The 25,026-nt window shown below is 38.7% G+C and overlaps 1 protein-coding gene across 34 annotated transcripts in view; it reads right to left on the reverse strand.

Moving 5' to 3' along the window:
- The window catches only part of LOC143933905 (uncharacterized), a 259,725-nt gene that overhangs the window by 204,735 nt on the left and 29,964 nt on the right, over positions 1 to 25,026 (reverse strand). For 28 of the 34 annotated variants that reach the window (XM_077457042.1, XM_077457045.1, XM_077457041.1 and 25 more), the window contains exons 10-20: positions 21,127 to 21,324; positions 18,365 to 18,562; positions 17,379 to 17,576; positions 14,616 to 14,813; positions 13,630 to 13,827; positions 10,868 to 11,065; positions 9,882 to 10,079; positions 7,116 to 7,313; positions 6,130 to 6,327; positions 3,364 to 3,561; positions 2,378 to 2,575 (exon numbers count right to left, since the gene is read on the reverse strand). In XM_077457042.1, coding sequence (XP_077313168.1) covers positions 2,378 to 2,575; positions 3,364 to 3,561; positions 6,130 to 6,327; positions 7,116 to 7,313; positions 9,882 to 10,079; positions 10,868 to 11,065; positions 13,630 to 13,827; positions 14,616 to 14,813; positions 17,379 to 17,576; positions 18,365 to 18,562; positions 21,127 to 21,324 — 2,178 coding nt within the window. The remainder of the gene's footprint in view (positions 1 to 2,377; positions 2,576 to 3,363; positions 3,562 to 6,129; positions 6,328 to 7,115; positions 7,314 to 9,881; positions 10,080 to 10,867; positions 11,066 to 13,629; positions 13,828 to 14,615; positions 14,814 to 17,378; positions 17,577 to 18,364; positions 18,563 to 21,126; positions 21,325 to 25,026) is intronic. The other 6 variants (XM_077457035.1, XM_077457039.1, XM_077457040.1 and 3 more) reach the window with 6 other exon arrangements.

The raw sequence follows: 25,026 nt of genomic DNA on the forward strand, positions 1-25,026 counted from the left end.
AAGCTCTATTTTTCCCTTTTGTTGACCCATTGACATCATCCCTGTCTGTATGTTGGCTCCACCCACCTGTTTAAGGGGTTCATTCTCCGAATTTTGTACAAAGGCTGTTTGATCTTGTCTTCTCTGATCACCCCCTTCTTTTTCTGTCCCCAATACATCTACTGATAGTACAGAGCCTTGGAGGCACTCTGCACATGCTCAGTTTGTTGTGCATTGCTAGAGAGTTCTTTTTTTTGGGAGGGTGCATGCGATCAGCACGGGGCCAATCAGCACTGTCCAGACAGAAAGTCAGGGGTCATCCAACCTCATAGGACAAAAGGAGGAGAATGAAAAATCCCCGATAAGCTTTAACCAGACACTGGTAAATGTCATAAGACTACTATAAACTGCTAATGAGAAAAGGTATTTAGAAGTTTATATTTACTCAAATAATGGCATTTTCATGTTATGTGTACTGCGGAAGACCAGATATAGTGAATGCAGGGGCCTGGGTTTAGTAACACTTTAAGTCATCATTTACAGTGCTTTGTAAAATCTTTGCTTTTACTTTGGCACACAAACACTCTACCCCCATGAACTTAAAACACTAATCCTTTTAGAACTTTTCCATCCTCCTTTTCCTCCTCCTGCCAAGTTATTTCTTTCATGTCATGTTTTCCAATAATCTGCAGAGTCCTAATGGTTAATTTACTAACAGCAAATGGACTGTACATGGGAAGTTGCACTTCACAAAATAATTTCCCCCAGAGCTTAGTGAATGGGGTGAAATTTATCTTTACAAAAAATACTCAATCGTGTACAAGGAAAAAAAAAAGCATATGATTGGATAACGAAAGTCAGCAGAGTTGCCTTTAGTATATTAACACTATTGAGTTAATTTACTAAAACTGAAGAGTGCAAAATCTGGTGTAGCGCTGCATCGGCTACCATGCACAGCTGCATTAGATTTTGCATGCTCCAGTTTTTATAAATCAGCCCTCTTCTCTTCCCTTCATTCCCAGTCTCTGTTTTCCCATTTTGCATAGATACTTCGTTGCATAGTTAGTAAAATTAAATAAAGTACCTTTCACCAGTTTCAGTGTGTATGGGAAAGCACATCACACCCAATGTAAATCAAATCTACTTACCAGAAAGTGACAATATATAAGCATATAATCATCAAACACAAAGCATCACTGCATCGCTTCTCCAAACACTGATGGTAAATAGACTTGATCCAATCATAGAGCACAGCTTGCAATGGGCACTTATTCACTTAAAGCCATGAAAATTACAAACGTCAAAGATATGGTAGATGTAATTCTCCACTGGAGGACTTCCTATTTTTCAAACTCATAAACCAGGATGGGAACACTAACCTGCACGCGCCCCGGATTTGGGGTTTCAGATGTCGTTCTGTGAGGATCCCATTATGGAGGATGAGCAGTGCCCAGTCTCACATGACCTATTAATTGGATAATTGTATCTACCATATCTTTGGAGTTTGTGATTTTGATGGCTTTAAGTGAATGAGTGCCCATTACAAGCTGTGCTCTATGATTGGATCAAGTCAATTTCCCATCAGTGTTTGGAGAAGCGATGCAGTGATGCTTTGTGGTAAGCAGATTGGATTCACATTGGGCGTGGTATGCTTTCCCATACACTTCGAAGCTGGTGAAGGGACCTTTCATATCTATCCCTTCTTGGAAAGATTGGTTATTTGAAACAAGCGCTGCATTTTGGAATTTTATTTATTATTTGACAATCAACAAACTGTGCTGGCTGCTTATGTAGATGTTATGTTATTATAGCTAGCGCAGATGCCTACCCTTTTTTCTTTATTCAAAAATTTATTAAAGACATAAATCTATTTATTTCAACTTGAGTGTGCATGTGTGTGCACAATTGCGTTGTGTCACTACCATTTTCAAAATCCCCTTACATCATGTTCGCTAAGAAACACATCCAAATGCTTTTTGAATTTGCTTTCCTCCTAGTTATAAGTTAGCATTGCCCAGCCTTATTTTGCCACCTTTCAGATCTATTTGATTATTTACAAACATAAAAATTATTCAAAATGCCCAATAAATTTACATTTGCAAAACTACAGACAATGATTTGTCACTTTTGTGTCATAGACACTGGTTAGCTAACAGCTAGACCTTCAAGCAAAACTTGCCTATCACCCCTCCACATTCAAGGTTAATTTGGGAAGCTGAAAAATAAATAATTGTGACTGCCATTATTGTAATCATTATTCTGTACTTACAATAAAAAAAAGCCAGGGTGAGAAGTTAACAAAAAAATTATAGAAAAAAAAACCCAACTCCCTTCTGATATACTGTAAACTGAGAAGTATTAGTATTTAGAATATATGGTTCCAAAATTGGGAACTCACATTTTCCATCTTCTTTGTTCTCTTCAGATGATTTCTCAGATCCTCCCTTAATTTCATGTGTTCCTTTGATTTTCAATCCAGTCTGTATTTTCCCACTATTGCCAAGCTCTATATATCCCTTTTGTTGACCCAACAGCCCCCCTGTCTGTAAGTTGGCTCCACCCAACTGTATGTTTCCATCTTTCAAGCCAAAGAGATCTGATTTAAAAAATAAAAGATTGGAACTTATATTAAGTATGAAATCACTTTGCTTTTTATTCCATGATTATTCATTTACAAAAGGATCTTTTATGAAAGTAACAGTTTACTTACTATACTATATCCCATCACCATCCATGTCCCCCGTCATGCATTGATATTACAGACTGATGCACAAATATCTGATTTCCTTCTACCTTCAATAAATAGTATCTCAAAGTCATCTTAAATCTTTAGGTTTCTGGTTTCTCAGACCTCAACAACCTAAATAAATAAAGCTTAAAGCGGGGTTCCACCCTAAAGTGGAACTTCCGCTGATCGGAACCCTCCCCCCCTCCGGTGTCACAATTGGCACCTTTCAGGGGGGAGGGGGGTGGAGATACCTGTCAAAGACAGGTATTTACACCCACTTCCGGGCATAGACTCCCGTGGGAGTCTATGCCATTTCCTGTCCTGCCGCGCTGTCTGCTGGGACACACACGGGTCTCAGAGACAGCGCGGACAATTCCTATTGCGCTGCGTGACTCGCGCATGCGCAGTAGGGAACCGGGAAGTGAAAACTTGCCTACCACCCCTCCACCTTCAAGGTTAATTTGGGAAGCTGAAAAATAAAATAAATAATTGTGACTGCCCTTATTGTAATCATTATTCTGTACTTACAATAACAAAAAGCCAGGGTGAGAAGTTAACAAAAAAATTATAGAAAAAAAACCCAACTCCCTTCTGATATACTGTAAACTGAGAAGTATTAGTATTTAGAATATATGGTTCCAAAATTGGGAACTCACATTTTCCATCTTCTTTGTTCTCTTCAGATGATTTCTCAGATCCTCCCTTAATTCCATGTGTTCCTTTGATTTCCAATCCAGTCTGTATTTTCCCACTATTGCCAAGCTCTATATTTCCCTTTTGTTGACCCAACAGCCCCCCTGTCTGTAAGTTTGCTCCACCCAACTGTACGTTTCCACCTTTCAAGCTCAAGAGATCTGATTTAAAAAGAAAAAGATTTGAACTTATATTAAGCACAAAATCACCTTGCTTTTTCTTCCATGATTATTCATTTACAAAAGGATCTTTTGTGAAAGTAACCTTTACTATATCCCATCACATTTCATGACCATTGTCATGCATTGATATTACAGACTCATGCACAAACATCTGATTTCCTTCTATTGCCAAGCTCTATTTTTCCCTTTTGTTGACCCATTGACATCATCCCTGTCTGTATGTTGGCTCCACCCACCTGTTTAAGGGGTTCATTCTCCGAATTTTGTACAAAGGCTGTTTGATCTTGTCTTCTCTGATCACCCCCTTCTTTTTCTGTCCCCAATACATCTACTGATAGTACAGAGCCTTGGAGGCACTCTGCACATGCTCAGTTTGTTGTGCATTGCTAGAGAGTTCTTTTTTTTGGGAGGGTGCATGCGATCAGCACGGGGCCAATCAGCACTGTCCAGACAGAAAGTCAGGGGTCATCCAACCTCATAGGACAAAAGGAGGAGAATGAAAAATCCCCGATAAGCTTTAACCAGACACTGGTAAATGTCATAAGACTACTATAAACTGCTAATGAGAAAAGGTATTTAGAAGTTTATATTTACTCAAATAATGGCATTTTCATGTTATGTGTACTGCGGAAGACCAGATATAGTGAATGCAGGGGCCTGGGTTTAGTAACACTTTAAGTCATCATTTACAGTGCTTTGTAAAATCTTTGCTTTTACTTTGGCACACAAACACTCTACCCCCATGAACTTAAAACACTAATCCTTTTAGAACTTTTCCATCCTCCTTTTCCTCCTCCTGCCAAGTTATTTCTTTCATGTCATGTTTTCCAATAATCTGCAGAGTCCTAATGGTTAATTTACTAACAGCAAATGGACTGTACATGGGAAGTTGCACTTCACAAAATAATTTCCCCCAGAGCTTAGTGAATGGGGTGAAATTTATCTTTACAAAAAATACTCAATCGTGTACAAGGAAAAAAAAAAGCATATGATTGGATAACGAAAGTCAGCAGAGTTGCCTTTAGTATATTAACACTATTGAGTTAATTTACTAAAACTGAAGAGTGCAAAATCTGGTGTAGCGCTGCATCGGCTACCATGCACAGCTGCATTAGATTTTGCATGCTCCAGTTTTTATAAATCAGCCCTCTTCTCTTCCCTTCATTCCCAGTCTCTGTTTTCCCATTTTGCATAGATACTTCGTTGCATAGTTAGTAAAATTAAATAAAGTACCTTTCACCAGTTTCAGTGTGTATGGGAAAGCACATCACACCCAATGTAAATCAAATCTACTTACCAGAAAGTGACAATATATAAGCATATAATCATCAAACACAAAGCATCACTGCATCGCTTCTCCAAACACTGATGGTAAATAGACTTGATCCAATCATAGAGCACAGCTTGCAATGGGCACTTATTCACTTAAAGCCATGAAAATTACAAACGTCAAAGATATGGTAGATGTAATTCTCCACTGGAGGACTTCCTATTTTTCAAACTCATAAACCAGGATGGGAACACTAACCTGCACGCGCCCCGGATTTGGGGTTTCAGATGTCGTTCTGTGAGGATCCCATTATGGAGGATGAGCAGTGCCCAGTCTCACATGACCTATTAATTGGATAATTGTATCTACCATATCTTTGGAGTTTGTGATTTTGATGGCTTTAAGTGAATGAGTGCCCATTACAAGCTGTGCTCTATGATTGGATCAAGTCAATTTCCCATCAGTGTTTGGAGAAGCGATGCAGTGATGCTTTGTGGTAAGCAGATTGGATTCACATTGGGCGTGGTATGCTTTCCCATACACTTCGAAGCTGGTGAAGGGACCTTTCATATCTATCCCTTCTTGGAAAGATTGGTTATTTGAAACAAGCGCTGCATTTTGGAATTTTATTTATTATTTGACAATCAACAAACTGTGCTGGCTGCTTATGTAGATGTTATGTTATTATAGCTAGCGCAGATGCCTACCCTTTTTTCTTTATTCAAAAATTTATTAAAGACATAAATCTATTTATTTCAACTTGAGTGTGCATGTGTGTGCACAATTGCGTTGTGTCACTACCATTTTCAAAATCCCCTTACATCATGTTCGCTAAGAAACACATCCAAATGCTTTTTGAATTTGCTTTCCTCCTAGTTATAAGTTAGCATTGCCCAGCCTTATTTTGCCACCTTTCAGATCTATTTGATTATTTACAAACATAAAAATTATTCAAAATGCCCAATAAATTTACATTTGCAAAACTACAGACAATGATTTGTCACTTTTGTGTCATAGACACTGGTTAGCTAACAGCTAGACCTTCAAGCAAAACTTGCCTACCACCCCTCCACATTCAAGGTTAATTTGGGAAGCTGAAAAATAAATAATTGTGACTGCCATTATTGTAATCATTATTCTGTACTTACAATAAAAAAAAGCCAGGGTGAGAAGTTAACAAAAAAATTATAGAAAAAAAAACCCAACTCCCTTCTGATATACTGTAAACTGAGAAGTATTAGTATTTAGAATATATGGTTCCAAAATTGGGAACTCACATTTTCCATCTTCTTTGTTCTCTTCAGATGATTTCTCAGATCCTCCCTTAATTTCATGTGTTCCTTTGATTTTCAATCCAGTCTGTATTTTCCCACTATTGCCAAGCTCTATATATCCCTTTTGTTGACCCAACAGCCCCCCTGTCTGTAAGTTGGCTCCACCCAACTGTATGTTTCCATCTTTCAAGCCAAAGAGATCTGATTTAAAAAATAAAAGATTGGAACTTATATTAAGTATGAAATCACTTTGCTTTTTATTCCATGATTATTCATTTACAAAAGGATCTTTTATGAAAGTAACAGTTTACTTACTATACTATATCCCATCACCATCCATGTCCCCCGTCATGCATTGATATTACAGACTGATGCACAAATATCTGATTTCCTTCTACCTTCAATAAATAGTATCTCAAAGTCATCTTAAATCTTTAGGTTTCTGGTTTCTCAGACCTCAACAACCTAAATAAATAAAGCTTAAAGCGGGGTTCCACCCTAAAGTGGAACTTCCGCTGATCGGAACCCTCCCCCCCTCCGGTGTCACAATTGGCACCTTTCAGGGGGGAGGGGGGTGGAGATACCTGTCAAAGACAGGTATTTACACCCACTTCCGGGCATAGACTCCCGTGGGAGTCTATGCCATTTCCTGTCCTGCCGCGCTGTCTGCTGGGACACACACGGGTCTCAGAGACAGCGCGGACAATTCCTATTGCGCTGCGTGACTCGCGCATGCGCAGTAGGGAACCGGGAAGTGAAAACTTGCCTACCACCCCTCCACCTTCAAGGTTAATTTGGGAAGCTGAAAAATAAAATAAATAATTGTGACTGCCCTTATTGTAATCATTATTCTGTACTTACAATAACAAAAAGCCAGGGTGAGAAGTTAACAAAAAAATTATAGAAAAAAAACCCAACTCCCTTCTGATATACTGTAAACTGAGAAGTATTAGTATTTAGAATATATGGTTCCAAAATTGGGAACTCACATTTTCCATCTTCTTTGTTCTCTTCAGATGATTTCTCAGATCCTCCCTTAATTCCATGTGTTCCTTTGATTTCCAATCCAGTCTGTATTTTCCCACTATTGCCAAGCTCTATATTTCCCTTTTGTTGACCCAACAGCCCCCCTGTCTGTAAGTTTGCTCCACCCAACTGTACGTTTCCACCTTTCAAGCTCAAGAGATCTGATTTAAAAAGAAAAAGATTTGAACTTATATTAAGCACAAAATCACCTTGCTTTTTCTTCCATGATTATTCATTTACAAAAGGATCTTTTGTGAAAGTAACCTTTACTATATCCCATCACATTTCATGACCATTGTCATGCATTGATATTACAGACTCATGCACAAACATCTGATTTCCTTCTATTGCCAAGCTCTATTTTTCCCTTTTGTTGACCCATTGACATCATCCCTGTCTGTATGTTGGCTCCACCCACCTGTTTAAGGGGTTCATTCTCCGAATTTTGTACAAAGGCTGTTTGATCTTGTCTTCTCTGATCACCCCCTTCTTTTTCTGTCCCCAATACATCTACTGATAGTACAGAGCCTTGGAGGCACTCTGCACATGCTCAGTTTGTTGTGCATTGCTAGAGAGTTCTTTTTTTTGGGAGGGTGCATGCGATCAGCACGGGGCCAATCAGCACTGTCCAGACAGAAAGTCAGGGGTCATCCAACCTCATAGGACAAAAGGAGGAGAATGAAAAATCCCCGATAAGCTTTAACCAGACACTGGTAAATGTCATAAGACTACTATAAACTGCTAATGAGAAAAGGTATTTAGAAGTTTATATTTACTCAAATAATGGCATTTTCATGTTATGTGTACTGCGGAAGACCAGATATAGTGAATGCAGGGGCCTGGGTTTAGTAACACTTTAAGTCATCATTTACAGTGCTTTGTAAAATCTTTGCTTTTACTTTGGCACACAAACACTCTACCCCCATGAACTTAAAACACTAATCCTTTTAGAACTTTTCCATCCTCCTTTTCCTCCTCCTGCCAAGTTATTTCTTTCATGTCATGTTTTCCAATAATCTGCAGAGTCCTAATGGTTAATTTACTAACAGCAAATGGACTGTACATGGGAAGTTGCACTTCACAAAATAATTTCCCCTAGAGCTTAGTGAATGGGGTGAAATTTATCTTTACAAAAAATACTCAATCGTGTACAAGGAAAAAAAAAAGCATATGATTGGATAACGAAAGTCAGCAGAGTTGCCTTTAGTATATTAACACTATTGAGTTAATTTACTAAAACTGAAGAGTGCAAAATCTGGTGTAGCGCTGCATCGGCTACCATGCACAGCTGCATTAGATTTTGCATGCTCCAGTTTTTATAAATCAGCCCTCTTCTCTTCCCTTCATTCCCAGTCTCTGTTTTCCCATTTTGCATAGATACTTCGTTGCATAGTTAGTAAAATTAAATAAAGTACCTTTCACCAGTTTCAGTGTGTATGGGAAAGCACATCACACCCAATGTAAATCAAATCTACTTACCAGAAAGTGACAATATATAAGCATATAATCATCAAACACAAAGCATCACTGCATCGCTTCTCCAAACACTGATGGTAAATAGACTTGATCCAATCATAGAGCACAGCTTGCAATGGGCACTTATTCACTTAAAGCCATGAAAATTACAAACGTCAAAGATATGGTAGATGTAATTCTCCACTGGAGGACTTCCTATTTTTCAAACTCATAAACCAGGATGGGAACACTAACCTGCACGCGCCCCGGATTTGGGGTTTCAGATGTCGTTCTGTGAGGATCCCATTATGGAGGATGAGCAGTGCCCAGTCTCACATGACCTATTAATTGGATAACTGTATCTACCATATCTTTGGAGTTTGTGATTTTGATGGCTTTAAGTGAATGAGTGCCCATTACAAGCTGTGCTCTATGATTGGATCAAGTCAATTTCCCATCAGTGTTTGGAGAAGCGATGCAGTGATGCTTTGTGGTAAGCAGATTGGATTCACATTGGGCGTGGTATGCTTTCCCATACACTTCGAAGCTGGTGAAGGGACCTTTCATATCTATCCCTTCTTGGAAAGATTGGTTATTTGAAACAAGCGCTGCATTTTGGAATTTTATTTATTATTTGACAATCAACAAACTGTGCTGGCTGCTTATGTAGATGTTATGTTATTATAGCTAGCGCAGATGCCTACCCTTTTTTCTTTATTCAAAAATTTATTAAAGACATAAATCTATTTATTTCAACTTGAGTGTGCATGTGTGTGCACAATTGCGTTGTGTCACTACCATTTTCAAAATCCCCTTACATCATGTTCGCTAAGAAACACATCCAAATGCTTTTTGAATTTGCTTTCCTCCTAGTTATAAGTTAGCATTGCCCAGCCTTATTTTGCCACCTTTCAGATCTATTTGATTATTTACAAACATAAAAACGATTCAAAATGCCCAATAAATTTACATTTGCAAAACTACAGACAATGATTTGTCACTTTTGTGTCATAGACACTGGTTAGCTAACAGCTAGACCTTCAAGCAAAACTTGCCTACCACCCCTCCACATTCAAGGTTAATTTGGGAAGCTGAAAAATAAATAATTGTGACTGCCATTATTGTAATCATTATTCTGTACTTACAATAAAAAAAAGCCAGGGTGAGAAGTTAACAAAAAAATTATAGAAAAAAAAAACCAACTCCCTTCTGATATACTGTAAACTGAGAAGTATTAGTATTTAGAATATATGGTTCCAAAATTGGGAACTCACATTTTCCATCTTCTTTGTTCTCTTCAGATGATTTCTCAGATCCTCCCTTAATTTCATGTGTTCCTTTGATTTTCAATCCAGTCTGTATTTTCCCACTATTGCCAAGCTCTATATATCCCTTTTGTTGACCCAACAGCCCCCCTGTCTGTAAGTTGGCTCCACCCAACTGTATGTTTCCATCTTTCAAGCCAAAGAGATCTGATTTAAAAAATAAAAGATTGGAACTTATATTAAGTATGAAATCACTTTGCTTTTTATTCCATGATTATTCATTTACAAAAGGATCTTTTATGAAAGTAACAGTTTACTTACTATACTATATCCCATCACCATCCATGTCCCCCGTCATGCATTGATATTACAGACTGATGCACAAATATCTGATTTCCTTCTACCTTCAATAAATAGTATCTCAAAGTCATCTTAAATCTTTAGGTTTCTGGTTTCTCAGACCTCAACAACCTAAATAAATAAAGCTTAAAGCGGGGTTCCACCCTAAAGAGGAACTTCCGCTGATCGGAACCCTCCCCCCCTCCGGTGTCACAATTGGCACCTTTCAGGGGGGAGGGGGGTGGAGATACCTGTCAAAGACAGGTATTTACACCCACTTCCGGGCATAGACTCCCGTGGGAGTCTATGCCATTTCCTGTCCTGCCGCGCTGTCTGCTGGGACACACACGGGTCTCAGAGACAGCGCGGACAATTCCTATTGCGCTGCGTGACTCGCGCATGCGCAGTAGGGAACCGGGAAGTGAAAACTTGCCTACCACCCCTCCACCTTCAAGGTTAATTTGGGAAGCTGAAAAATAAAATAAATAATTGTGACTGCCCTTATTGTAATCATTATTCTGTACTTACAATAACAAAAAGCCAGGGTGAGAAGTTAACAAAAAAATTATAGAAAAAAAACCCAACTCCCTTCTGATATACTGTAAACTGAGAAGTATTAGTATTTAGAATATATGGTTCCAAAATTGGGAACTCACATTTTCCATCTTCTTTGTTCTCTTCAGATGATTTCTCAGATCCTCCCTTAATTCCATGTGTTCCTTTGATTTCCAATCCAGTCTGTATTTTCCCACTATTGCCAAGCTCTATATTTCCCTTTTGTTGACCCAACAGCCCCCCTGTCTGTAAGTTTGCTCCACCCAACTGTACGTTTCCACCTTTCAAGCTCAAGAGATCTGATTTAAAAAGAAAAAGATTTGAACTTATATTAAGCACAAAATCACCTTGCTTTTTCTTCCATGATTATTCATTTACAAAAGGATCTTTTGTGAAAGTAACCTTTACTATATCCCATCACATTTCATGACCATTGTCATGCATTGATATTACAGACTCATGCACAAACATCTGATTTCCTTCTATTGCCAAGCTCTATTTTTCCCTTTTGTTGACCCAACATCATCCCTGTCTGTATGTTGGCTCCACCCACCTGTTTAAGGGGTTCATTCTCCGAATTTTGTACAAAGGCTGTTTGATCTTGTCTTCTCTGATCACCCCCTTCTTTTTCTGTCCCCAATACATCTACTGATAGTACAGAGCCTTGGAGGCACTCTGCACATGCTCAGTTTGTTGTGCATTGCTAGAGAGTTCTTTTTTTTGGGAGGGTGCATGCGATCAGCACGGGGCCAATCAGCACTGTCCAGACAGAAAGTCAGGGGTCATCCAACCTCATAGGACAAAAGGAGGAGAATGAAAAATCCCCGATAAGCTTTAACCAGACACTGGTAAATGTCATAAGACTACTATAAACTGCTAATGAGAAAAGGTATTTAGAAGTTTATATTTACTCAAATAATGGCATTTTCATGTTATGTGTACTGTGGAAGACCAGATATAGTGAATGCAGGGGCCTGGGTTTAGTAACACTTTAAGTCATCATTTACAGTGCTTTGTAAAATCTTTGCTTTTACTTTGGCACACAAACACTCTACCCCCATGAACTTAAAACACTAATCCTTTTAGAACTTTTCCATCCTCCTTTTCCTCCTCCTGCCAAGTTATTTCTTTCATGTCATGTTTTCCAATAATCTGCAGAGTCCTAATGGTTAATTTACTAACAGCAAATGGACTGTACATGGGAAGTTGCACTTCACAAAATAATTTCCCCCAGAGCTTAGTGAATGGGGTGAAATTTATCTTTACAAAAAATACTCAATCGTGTACAAGGAAAAAAAAAAGCATATGATTGGATAACGAAAGTCAGCAGAGTTGCCTTTAGTATATTAACACTATTGAGTTAATTTACTAAAACTGAAGAGTGCAAAATCTGGTGTAGCGCTGCATCGGCTACCATGCACAGCTGCATTAGATTTTGCATGCTCCAGTTTTTATAAATCAGCCCTCTTCTCTTCCCTTCATTCCCAGTCTCTGTTTTCCCATTTTGCATAGATACTTCGTTGCATAGTTAGTAAAATTAAATAAAGTACCTTTCACCAGTTTCAGTGTGTATGGGAAAGCACATCACACCCAATGTAAATCAAATCTACTTACCAGAAAGTGACAATATATAAGCATATAATCATCAAACACAAAGCATCACTGCATTGCTTCTCCAAACACTGATGGTAAATAGACTTGATCCAATCATAGAGCACAGCTTGCAATGGGCACTTATTCACTTAAAGCCATGAAAATTACAAACGTCAAAGATATGGTAGATGTAATTCTCCACTGGAGGACTTCCTATTTTTCAAACTCATAAACCAGGATGGGAACACTAACCTGCACGCGCCCCGGATTTGGGGTTTCAGATGTCGTTCTGTGAGGATCCCATTATGGAGGATGAGCAGTGCCCAGTCTCACATGACCTATTAATTGGATAATTGTATCTACCATATCTTTGGAGTTTGTGATTTTGATGGCTTTAAGTGAATGAGTGCCCATTACAAGCTGTGCTCTATGATTGGATCAAGTCAATTTCCCATCAGTGTTTGGAGAAGCGATGCAGTGATGCTTTGTGGTAAGCAGATTGGATTCACATTGGGCGTGGTATGCTTTCCCATACACTTCGAAGCTGGTGAAGGGACCTTTCATATCTATCCCTTCTTGGAAAGATTGGTTATTTGAAACAAGCGCTGCATTTTGGAATTTTATTTATTATTTGACAATCAACAAACTGTGCTGGCTGCTTATGTAGATGTTATGTTATTATAGCTAGCGCAGATGCCTACCCTTTTTTCTTTATTCAAAAATTTAATAAAGACATAAATCTATTTATTTCAACTTGAGTGTGCATGTGTGTGCACAATTGCGTTGTGTCACTACCATTTTCAAAATCCCCTTACATCATGTTCGCTAAGAAACACATCTAAATGCTTTTTGAATTTGCTTTCCTCCTAGTTATAAGTTAGCATTGCCCAGCCTTATTTTGCCACCTTTCAGATCTATTTGATTATTTACAAACATAAAAATTATTCAAAATGCCCAATAAATTTACATTTGCAAAACTACAGACAATGATTTGTCACTTTTGTGTCATAGACACTGGTTAGTTAACAGCTAGACCTTCAAGCAAAATTTGCCTACCACCCCTCCACCTTCAAGGTTAATTTGGGAAGCTGAAAAATAAATAATTGTGACTGCCATTATTGTAATAATTATTCTGTACTTACAATAAAAAAAAGCCAGGGTGAGAAGTTAACAAAAAAATTATAGAAAAAAAACCCAACTCCCTTCTGATATACTGTAAACTGAGAAGTATTAGTATTTAGAATATATGGTTCCAAAATTGGGAACTCACATTTTCCATCTTCTTTGTTCTCTTCAGATGATTTCTCAGATCCTCCCTTAATTTCATGTGTTCCTTTGATTTCCAATCCAGTCTGTATTTTCCCACTATTGCCAAGCTCTATATTTCCCTTTTGTTGACCCAACAGCCCCCCTGTCTGTAAGTTGGCTCCACCCAACTGTATGTTTCCATCTTTCAAGCCAAAGAGATCTGATTTAAAAAAATAAAAGATTGGAACTTATATTAAGTATGAAATCACCTTGCTTTTTATTCCATGATTATTAATTTACAAAAGGATCTTTTATGAAAGTAACAGTTTACTTACTATACTATATCCCATCACCATCCATGTCCCCCGTCATGCATTGATATTACAGACTGATGCACAAATATCTGATTTCCTTCTACCTTCAATAAATAGTATCTCAAAGTCATCTTAAATCTTTAGGTTTCTGGTTTCTCAGACCTCAACAACCTAAATAAATAAAGCTTAAAGCGGGGTTCCACCCTAAAGTGGAACTTCCGCTGATCGGAACCCTCCCCCCTCCGGTGTCACAATTGGCACCTTTCAGGGGGGAGGGGGGTGGAGATACCTGTCAAAGACAGGTATTTACACCCACTTCCGGGCATAGACTCCCGTGGGAGTCTATGCCATTTCCTGTCCTGCCGCGCTGTCTGCTGGGACACACACGGGTCTCAGAGACAGCGCGGACAATTCCTATTGCGCTGCGTGACTCGCGCATGCGCAGTAGGGAACCGGGAAGTGAAAACTTGCCTACCACCCCTCCACCTTCAAGGTTAATTTGGGAAGCTGAAAAATAAAATAAATAATTGTGACTGCCCTTATTGTAATCATTATTCTGTACTTACAATAACAAAAAGCCAGGGTGAGAAGTTAACAAAAAAATTATAGAAAAAAAACCCAACTCCCTTCTGATATACTGTAAACTGAGAAGTATTAGTATTTAGAATATATGGTTCCAAAATTGGGAACTCACATTTTCCATCTTCTTTGTTCTCTTCAGATGATTTCTCAGATCCTCCCTTAATTCCATGTGTTCCTTTGATTTCCAATCCAGTCTGTATTTTCCCACTATTGCCAAGCTCTATATTTCCCTTTTGTTGACCCAACAGCCCCCCTGTCTGTAAGTTTGCTCCACCCAACTGTACGTTTCCACCTTTCAAGCTCAAGAGATCTGATTTAAAAAGAAAAAGATTTGAACTTATATTAAGCACAAAATCACCTTGCTTTTTCTTCCATGATTATTCATTTACAAAAGGATCTTTTGTGAAAGTAACCTTTACTATATCCCATCACATTTCATGACCATTGTCATGCATTGATATTACAGACTCATGCACAAACATCTGATTTCCTTCTATTGCCAAGCTCTATTTTTCCCTTTTGTTGACCCAACATCATCCCTGTCTGTATGTTGGCTCCACCCACCTGTTTAAGGGGTTCATTCTCCGAATTTTGTACAAAGGCTGTTTGATCTTGTCTTCTCTGATCACCCCCTTCTTTTTCTGTCCCCAATACATCTACTGATAGTACAGAGCCTTGGAGGCACTCTGCACATGCTCAGTTTGTTGTGCATTGCTAGAGAGTTCTTTTTTTTGGGAGGGTGCATGCGATCAGCACGGGGCCAATCAGCACTGTCCAGACAGAAAGTCAGGGGTCATCCAACCTCATAGGACAAAAGGAGGAGAATGAAAAATCCCCGATAAGCTTTAACCAGACACTGGTAAATGTCATAAGACTACTATAAACTGCTAATGAGAAAAGGTATTTAGAAGTTTATATTTACTCAAATAATGGCATTTTCATGTTATGTGTACTGTGGAAGACCAGATATAGTGAATGCAGGGGCCTGGGTTTAGTAACACTTTAAGTCATCATTTACAGTGCTTTGTAAAATCTTTGCTTTTACTTTGGCACACAAACACTCTACCCCCATGAACTTAAAACACTAATCCTTTTAGAACTTTTCCATCCTCCTTTTCCTCCTCCTGCCAAGTTATTTCTTTCATGTCATGTTTTCCAATAATCTGCAGAGTCCTAATGGTTAATTTACTAACAGCAAATGGACTGTACATGGGAAGTTGCACTTCACAAAATAATTTCCCCCAGAGCTTAGTGAATGGGGTGAAATTTATCTTTACAAAAAATACTCAATCGTGTACAAGGAAAAAAAAAAGCATATGATTGGATAACGAAAGTCAGCAGAGTTGCCTTTAGTATATTAACACTATTGAGTTAATTTACTAAAACTGAAGAGTGCAAAATCTGGTGTAGCGCTGCATCGGCTACCATGCACAGCTGCATTAGATTTTGCATGCTCCAGTTTTTATAAATCAGCCCTCTTCTCTTCCCTTCATTCCCAGTCTCTGTTTTCCCATTTTGCATAGATACTTCGTTGCATAGTTAGTAAAATTAAATAAAGTACCTTTCACCAGTTTCAGTGTGTATGGGAAAGCACATCACACCCAATGTAAATCAAATCTACTTACCAGAAAGTGACAATATATAAGCATATAATCATCAAACACAAAGCATCACTGCATCGCTTCTCCAAACACTGATGGTAAATAGACTTGATCCAATCATAGAGCACAGCTTGCAATGGGCACTTATTCACTTAAAGCCATGAAAATTACAAACGTCAAAGATATGGTAGATGTAATTCTCCACTGGAGGACTTCCTATTTTTCAAACTCATAAACCAGGATGGGAACACTAACCTGCACGCGCCCCGGATTTGGGGTTTCAGATGTCGTTCTGTGAGGATCCCATTATGGAGGATGAGCAGTGCCCAGTCTCACATGACCTATTAATTGGATAATTGTATCTACCATATCTTTGGAGTTTGTGATTTTGATGGCTTTAAGTGAATGAGTGCCCATTACAAGCTGTGCTCTATGATTGGATCAAGTCAATTTCCCATCAGTGTTTGGAGAAGCGATGCAGTGATGCTTTGTGGTAAGCAGATTGGATTCACATTGGGCGTGGTATGCTTTCCCATACACTTCGAAGCTGGTGAAGGGACCTTTCATATCTATCCCTTCTTGGAAAGATTGGTTATTTGAAACAAGCGCTGCATTTTGGAATTTTATTTATTATTTGACAATCAACAAACTGTGCTGGCTGCTTATGTAGATGTTATGTTATTATAGCTAGCGCAGATGCCTACCCTTTTTTCTTTATTCAAAAATTTATTAAAGACATAAATCTATTTATTTCAACTTGAGTGTGCATGTGTGTGCACAATTGCGTTGTGTCACTACCATTTTCAAAATCCCCTTACATCATGTTCGCTAAGAAACACATCCAAATGCTTTTTGAATTTGCTTTCCTCCTAGTTATAAGTTAGCATTGCCCAGCCTTATTTTGCCACCTTTCAGATCTATTTGATTATTTACAAACATAAAAATTATTCAAAATGCCCAATAAATTTACATTTGCAAAACTACAGACAATGATTTGTCACTTTTGTGTCATAGACACTGGTTAGCTAACAGCTAGACCTTCAAGCAAAACTTGCCTACCACCCCTCCACATTCAAGGTTAATTTGGGAAGCTGAAAAATAAATAATTGTGACTGCCATTATTGTAATCATTATTCTGTACTTACAATAAAAAAAAGCCAGGGTGAGAAGTTAACAAAAAAATTATAGAAAAAAAAACCCAACTCCCTTCTGATATACTGTAAACTGAGAAGTATTAGTATTTAGAATATATGGTTCCAAAATTGGGAACTCACATTTTCCATCTTCTTTGTTCTCTTCAGATGATTTCTCAGATCCTCCCTTAATTTCATGTGTTCCTTTGATTTTCAATCCAGTCTGTATTTTCCCACTATTGCCAAGCTCTATATATCCCTTTTGTTGACCCAACAGCCCCCCTGTCTGTAAGTTGGCTCCACCCAACTGTATGTTTCCATCTTTCAAGCCAAAGAGATCTGATTTAAAAAATAAAAGATTGGAACTTATATTAAGTATGAAATCACTTTGCTTTTTATTCCATGATTATTCATTTACAAAAGGATCTTTTATGAAAGTAACAGTTTACTTACTATACTATATCCCATCACCATCCATGTCCCCCGTCATGCATTGATATTACAGACTGATGCACAAATATCTGATTTCCTTCTACCTTCAATAAATAGTATCTCAAAGTCATCTTAAATCTTTAGGTTTCTGGTTTCTCAGACCTCAACAACCTAAATAAATAAAGCTTAAAGCGGGGTTCCACCCTAAAGAGGAACTTCCGCTGATCGGAACCCTCCCCCCCTCCGGTGTCACAATTGGCACCTTTCAGGGGGGAGGGGGGTGGAGATACCTGTCAAAGACAGGTATTTACACCCACTTCCGGGCATAGACTCCCGTGGGAGTCTATGCCATTTCCTGTCCTGCCGCGCTGTCTGCTGGGACACACACGGGTCTCAGAGACAGCGCGGACAATTCCTATTGCGCTGCGTGACTCGCGCATGCGCAGTAGGGAACCGGGAAGTGAAAACTTGCCTACCACCCCTCCACCTTCAAGGTTAATTTGGGAAGCTGAAAAATAAAATAAATAATTGTGACTGCCCTTATTGTAATCATTATTCTGTACTTACAATAACAAAAAGCCAGGGTGAGAAGTTAACAAAAAAATTATAGAAAAAAAACCCAACTCCCTTCTGATATACTGTAAACTGAGAAGTATTAGTATTTAGAATATATGGTTCCAAAATTGGGAACTCACATTTTCCATCTTCTTTGTTCTCTTCAGATGATTTCTCAGATCCTCCCTTAATTCCATGTGTTCCTTTGATTTCCAATCCAGTCTGTATTTTCCCACTATTGCCAAGCTCTATATTTCCCTTTTGTTGACCCAACAGCCCCCCTGTCTGTAAGTTTGCTCCACCCAACTGTACGTTTCCACCTTTCAAGCTCAAGAGATCTGATTTAAAAAGAAAAAGATTTGAACTTATATTAAGCACAAAATCACCTTGCTTTTTCTTCCATGATTATTCATTTACAAAAGGATCTTTTGTGAAAGTAACCTTTACTATATCCCATCACATTTCATGACCATTGTCATGCATTGATATTACAGACTCATGCACAAACATCTGATTTCCTTCTATTGCCAAGCTCTATTTTTCCCTTTTGTTGACCCAACATCACCCCTGTCTGTATGTTGGCTCCACCCACCTGTTTAAGGGGTTCATTCTCCGAATTTTGTACAAAGGCTGTTTGATCTTGTCTTCTCTGATCACCCCCTTCTTTTTCTGTCCCCAATACATCTACTGATAGTACAGAGCCTTGGAGGCACTCTGCACATGCTCAGTTTGTTGTGCATTGCTAGAGAGTTCTTTTTTTTGGGAGGGTGCATGCGATCAGCACGGGGCCAATCAGCACTGTCCAGACAGAAAGTCAGGGGTCATCCAACCTCATAGGACAAAAGGAGGAGAATGAAAAATCCCCGATAAGCTTTAACCAGACACTGGTAAATGTCATAAGACTACTATAAACTGCTAATGAGAAAAGGTATTTAGAAGTTTATATTTACTCAAATAATGGCATTTTCATGTTATGTGTACTGTGGAAGACCAGATATAGTGAATGCAGGGGCCTGGGTTTAGTAACACTTTAAGTCATCATTTACAGTGCTTTGTAAAATCTTTGCTTTTACTTTGGCACACAAACACTCTACCCCCATGAACTTAAAACACTAATCCTTTTAGAACTTTTCCATCCTCCTTTTCCTCCTCCTGCCAAGTTATTTCTTTCATGTCATGTTTTCCAATAATCTGCAGAGTCCTAATGGTTAATTTACTAACAGCAAATGGACTGTACATGGGAAGTTGCACTTCACAAAATAATTTCCCCCAGAGCTTAGTGAATGGGGTGAAATTTATCTTTACAAAAAATACTCAATCGTGTACAAGGAAAAAAAAAAGAATATGATTGGATAACGAAAGTCAGCAGAGTTGCCTTTAGTATATTAACACTATTGAGTTAATTTACTAAAACTGAAGAGTGCAAAATCTGGTGTAGCGCTGCATCGGCTACCATGCACAGCTGCATTAGATTTTGCATGCTCCAGTTTTTATAAATCAGCCCTCTTCTCTTCCCTTCATTCCCAGTCTCTGTTTTCCCATTTTGCATAGATACTTCGTTGCATAGTTAGTAAAATTAAATAAAGTACCTTTCACCAGTTTCAGTGTGTATGGGAAAGCACATCACACCCAATGTAAATCAAATCTACTTACCAGAAAGTGACAATATATAAGCATATAATCATCAAACACAAAGCATCACTGCATTGCTTCTCCAAACACTGATGGTAAATAGACTTGATCCAATCATAGAGCACAGCTTGCAATGGGCACTTATTCACTTAAAGCCATGAAAATTACAAACGTCAAAGATATGGTAGATGTAATTCTCCACTGGAGGACTTCCTATTTTTCAAACTCATAAACCAGGATGGGAACACTAACCTGCACGCGCCCCGGATTTGGGGTTTCAGATGTCGTTCTGTGAGGATCCCATTATGGAGGATGAGCAGTGCCCAGTCTCACATGACCTATTAATTGGATAATTGTATCTACCATATCTTTGGAGTTTGTGATTTTGATGGCTTTAAGTGAATGAGTGCCCATTACAAGCTGTGCTCTATGATTGGATCAAGTCAATTTCCCATCAGTGTTTGGAGAAGCGATGCAGTGATGCTTTGTGGTAAGCAGATTGGATTCACATTGGGCGTGGTATGCTTTCCCATACACTTCGAAGCTGGTGAAGGGACCTTTCATATCTATCCCTTCTTGGAAAGATTGGTTATTTGAAACAAGCGCTGCATTTTGGAATTTTATTTATTATTTGACAATCAACAAACTGTGCTGGCTGCTTATGTAGATGTTATGTTATTATAGCTAGCGCAGATGCCTACCCTTTTTTCTTTATTCAAAAATTTAATAAAGACATAAATCTATTTATTTCAACTTGAGTGTGCATGTGTGTGCACAATTGCGTTGTGTCACTACCATTTTCAAAATCCCCTTACATCATGTTCGCTAAGAAACACATCTAAATGCTTTTTGAATTTGCTTTCCTCCTAGTTATAAGTTAGCATTGCCCAGCCTTATTTTGCCACCTTTCAGATCTATTTGATTATTTACAAACATAAATATTATTCAAAATGCCCAATAAATTTACATTTGCAAAACTACAGACAATGATTTGTCACTTTTGTGTCATAGACACTGGTTAGTTAACAGCTAGACCTTCAAGCAAAATTTGCCTACCACCCCTCCACCTTCAAGGTTAATTTGGGAAGCTGAAAAATAAATAATTGTGACTGCCATTATTGTAATCATTATTCTGTACTTACAATAAAAAAAAGCCAGGGTGAGAAGTTAACAAAAAAATTATAGAAAAAAAACCCAACTCCCTTCTGATATACTGTAAACTGAGAAGTATTAGTATTTAGAATATATGGTTCCAAAATTGGGAACTCACATTTTCCATCTTCTTTGTTCTCTTCAGATGATTTCTCAGATCCTCCCTTAATTTCATGTGTTCCTTTGATTTCCAATCCAGTCTGTATTTTCCCACTATTGCCAAGCTCTATATTTCCCTTTTGTTGACCCAACAGCCCCCCTGTCTGTAAGTTGGCTCCACCCAACTGTATGTTTCCATCTTTCAAGCCAAAGAGATCTGATTTAAAAAAATAAAAGATTGGAACTTATATTAAGTATGAAATCACCTTGCTTTTTATTCCATGATTATTAATTTACAAAAGGATCTTTTATGAAAGTAACAGTTTACTTACTATACTATATTCCATCACCATCCATGTCCCCCGTCATGCATTGATATTACAGACTGATGCACAAATATCTGATTTCCTTCTACCTTCAATAAATAGTATCTCAAAGTCATCTTAAATCTCTAGGTTTCTGGTTTCTCAGACCTCAACAACCTAAATAAATAAAGCTTAAAGCGGGGTTCCACCCTAAAGTGGAACTTCCACTGATCAGAACCCTCCCCCCTCCGGTGTCACAATTGGCACCTTTCAGGGGGGAGGGGGGTGGAGATACCTCCCATGGGAGTCTATGCCATTTCCTGTCCTGCCGCGCTGTCTGCTGGGACACAGACGGGTCTCAGAGACAGCGCAGACAATTCCTATTGCGCTGCGCGACTCGCGCATGTGCAGTAGGGAATCGGGAAGTGAAGCCGATTCGCTTCACTTCCTGATTTCCTCACCTAGAATGGTGGTGGCAGCAGCCAAGAGTCGAGCGATCGATCGGCTTCGGCTGTCGGCATCGCTGGAACCCGGGACAGGTGAGTGTCCATTTATTAAAAGTCAGCAGCTGTAGTATTTATAGCTGCTGGCTTTTAATATTTTTTTTGTAGGTGGAATCCCTCTTTAAAAAGAGAAGTAATTTGCTAATCATGCTCACATAGGTGGATGCATCAGACTGATGTTGCAGCTGTCCCCAGGCATCTCTACACTGAGAACCCGAGCCACCGAACACCGCCCATAGCTTGGTTCTCACTCCTCCCTGTCAGTCAGCATTGCTCCTGCTCTGCTTCTCCACGTTCATTGGAGTGCTGAGCTGTGGAGGCATGATGGACAAGGGAAGTGGCAGAGCTCGCATTTGGATGTGATCTCCTTCATCAGGCATAATGAAGGAGCATGCATGTTCCGAACACGAGATCTACCACACCCCCTGTTCATCATGACTGCCATACTTGTTATACTGGTCACATCCAGTCTCTGAGACCACAGGAGTGGCCGGGACTGATGATCACCCATGCACAGCTGAACTGAAGGGAATCCTATTCATTGATTACACACATGCCTGTATACTTTTACTAAAATGTCAGTTAAATGTTATTAATTAAACTTGATGATTTTAACCTAAATATTACACTCAGAGTGGCGCCGCTCTCTCTCCCTCTCTAAAGTGACATTTTCTCTCCTTTTAGACAGTTGCCATGGGTATGTATATTCAGCAGCAAGTAAGCATGTTGTCCATGAAGTTGGAATGCAATTTGTTCTGTATGGGGCCGCAGATCAGTCAGGGTGTCCATGCTGATCACTGTCCACAGCCAAAAGTGCTTACAATAGGCTTGTGAGCATCAGACGTGGACCACAAAGCAATGGAAGAAGGTGGCCTGGTCTGATGAATCAATTTTCTTTCTCATCATGTGGATGCCCAGATACATGTGCATCACTTACCTGGGGATAAAATGGCACCGGGTTGGACTATGGGAAGACTGCAAGCCAGCATAGGCAGTGAAATGTTTTGAACAATCTTCTGCTGGAAACCTGGGTCATTTCATTCATGTGGAATGGATGTTACTTTAACGCGCACTACCTACCTAAACATTGTTGCTGATAACTACAACCCTACATGTACATGGTATTCCCTGATGGCATCTTTAAGGTCATCATAATGTTATGGCTGATTGGTGTAAATCGTCAGTTTAAAAACCTTTAAACTTTAAAACAAAATTGGCCAAAAATCATTATAATAATGATTATAAAATCATTATAAAATCATTATACAACTATAGGTACAAAAATGAATGATTAAAACCTAAATTATTGTATGTCCACTATCAAAGCAAAATCATATCAAGTTTTGTTTAAAGGATAAACTCAAATGGAATAGTCAGCGCTAGGGAAAAAGAGAATATTTTTGCAGCTAGCAAATAAGTTAGGGCAGTCTCCCATCCAAGTAATGACCAGGCCCGACCCTGCTTAACCTCCAAAAGTAGACAAGTGCAATAATTAGGCAGCTAGCAAGTAAGGAAAACAAAAGTACACAAACCCCAAAATAAAATGTGTAAATAATATACTGTACTTATGACAAAAATAACCAACAAAAATGTGGGATTTATATCGCCACTCATTGCTCAAAACCGCCACCTTTGCACATTAATCATCTATTAAGCTGCATCAGAATGGCAGCAGACAGGGAAACACAGTATGGGATTCCATCCACATTATAATCCTCCATTCACACAGGAGGCAGGTAGCACCACCAATATAAGCCAAGGAGGAACACTCACCACACACCGGAGCCACACTAAAAGGTATACAGTGTAGTATATTATTCATAAAATCATCTTCTATCCATCCTTTAAATCCATACACCAAAGTTTAAACATATAGCAGAGTGTAAATCACATTTACTGAGCATATAGATCTCAACACACATCCACAACCCGTAACACAGACATGCCAATGATCTTTATAGTGATTTATCCCTAGTTGTACTAATTTCCTCTTAGTAAACTAGGTCCACTGTATGCTCTCTAAATATGGTTTTGTCTTCAAAACTCTGCCCATTTGGTGACACAGGAAAAATACCCAAAATTACATTTCCGGTATGAATTCATTTTGGAAACATTAAATGTATTTTATATACTTCTGGCATAAGTACTTAAATCTGCCTTGATATTAGTCTGCACATTTTTACTGAACACTTGCACTTTTGTTCTTGGACTGAAAGGGGAGCGGGGCACCTGTGTGAGCCAATCAGGATCAGCTGCTCTGTCTGCAGTAGGAACATGCTGGCAGGAAGGGAAAGCACACAGTTGATCTCATCAGAATGCTGCTGCTTTCATTGTCAGATCACCAGTTGGGGGGATCCAAATGATGCTGTGTTGCATGACGGCAGTGCAGTGTATAGAAAGGATAGAACCTAGCTCTTGGCTCTTATTGGTGTGCCAGGATAAAAACAATGGCTGAAACAGCATGGCCATATAGCATGCAAGACAATTTACATATATGTATTTGCTGGAGATTGACACTCCTGAAAGTGTCCATAACCTATCAGACAATATTTCAGAAACAGAGTAACATTCATTGGTGGTGGTATTAGGTGAGGCGAGTTTTCTTCCCATATTTTTGACCTTCTCTTCAGTTTTCATAAATACATACTGAACTATTCCACGTGCATTTAATTGTACAGTTGGCATACTTTGTTCCCCAAAATAACACCCTAACTGCATATTGGCATTACTTAAGATTCAGTCCACCTTTTAAAGCAAACAAATATGTTTCAAGGTAGCAGCCAATCCTAAATGTAAAAGGAGTAAATTACAAACTGATTATACTCAATATATACTGTATGCCTTTGAAATACCGGATGACTGCCATTATTTCTTAAACAGACCTCTGTTTAGTAAACAGTTTCTGCAGATGTGTAATCTTCTATAATGTTGAAAAAAAAAAGTTTGTAAGAGCTTTTGTATTTTGTGCCCCCAAGTATGTGAAAAATGTATGGCTATATTGATGGCATTTTATAGTGCATAAAGAATAAAATGATGTAAATGTATGCATTTTACATCTATTTTTTTGTTTTGTTAGCTATTGTAATATTTGCCAATAGCTAACTCGTCCTG

The sequence above is a fragment of the Lithobates pipiens genome, unplaced genomic scaffold, assembly GCF_037356315.1.
Source record: "Lithobates pipiens isolate NorthernLeopardFrog02 unplaced genomic scaffold, aLitPip1_a1.2 Scaffold_27, whole genome shotgun sequence".
In the NCBI taxonomy this organism is placed as follows: domain Eukaryota; kingdom Metazoa; phylum Chordata; class Amphibia; order Anura; family Ranidae; genus Lithobates; species Lithobates pipiens.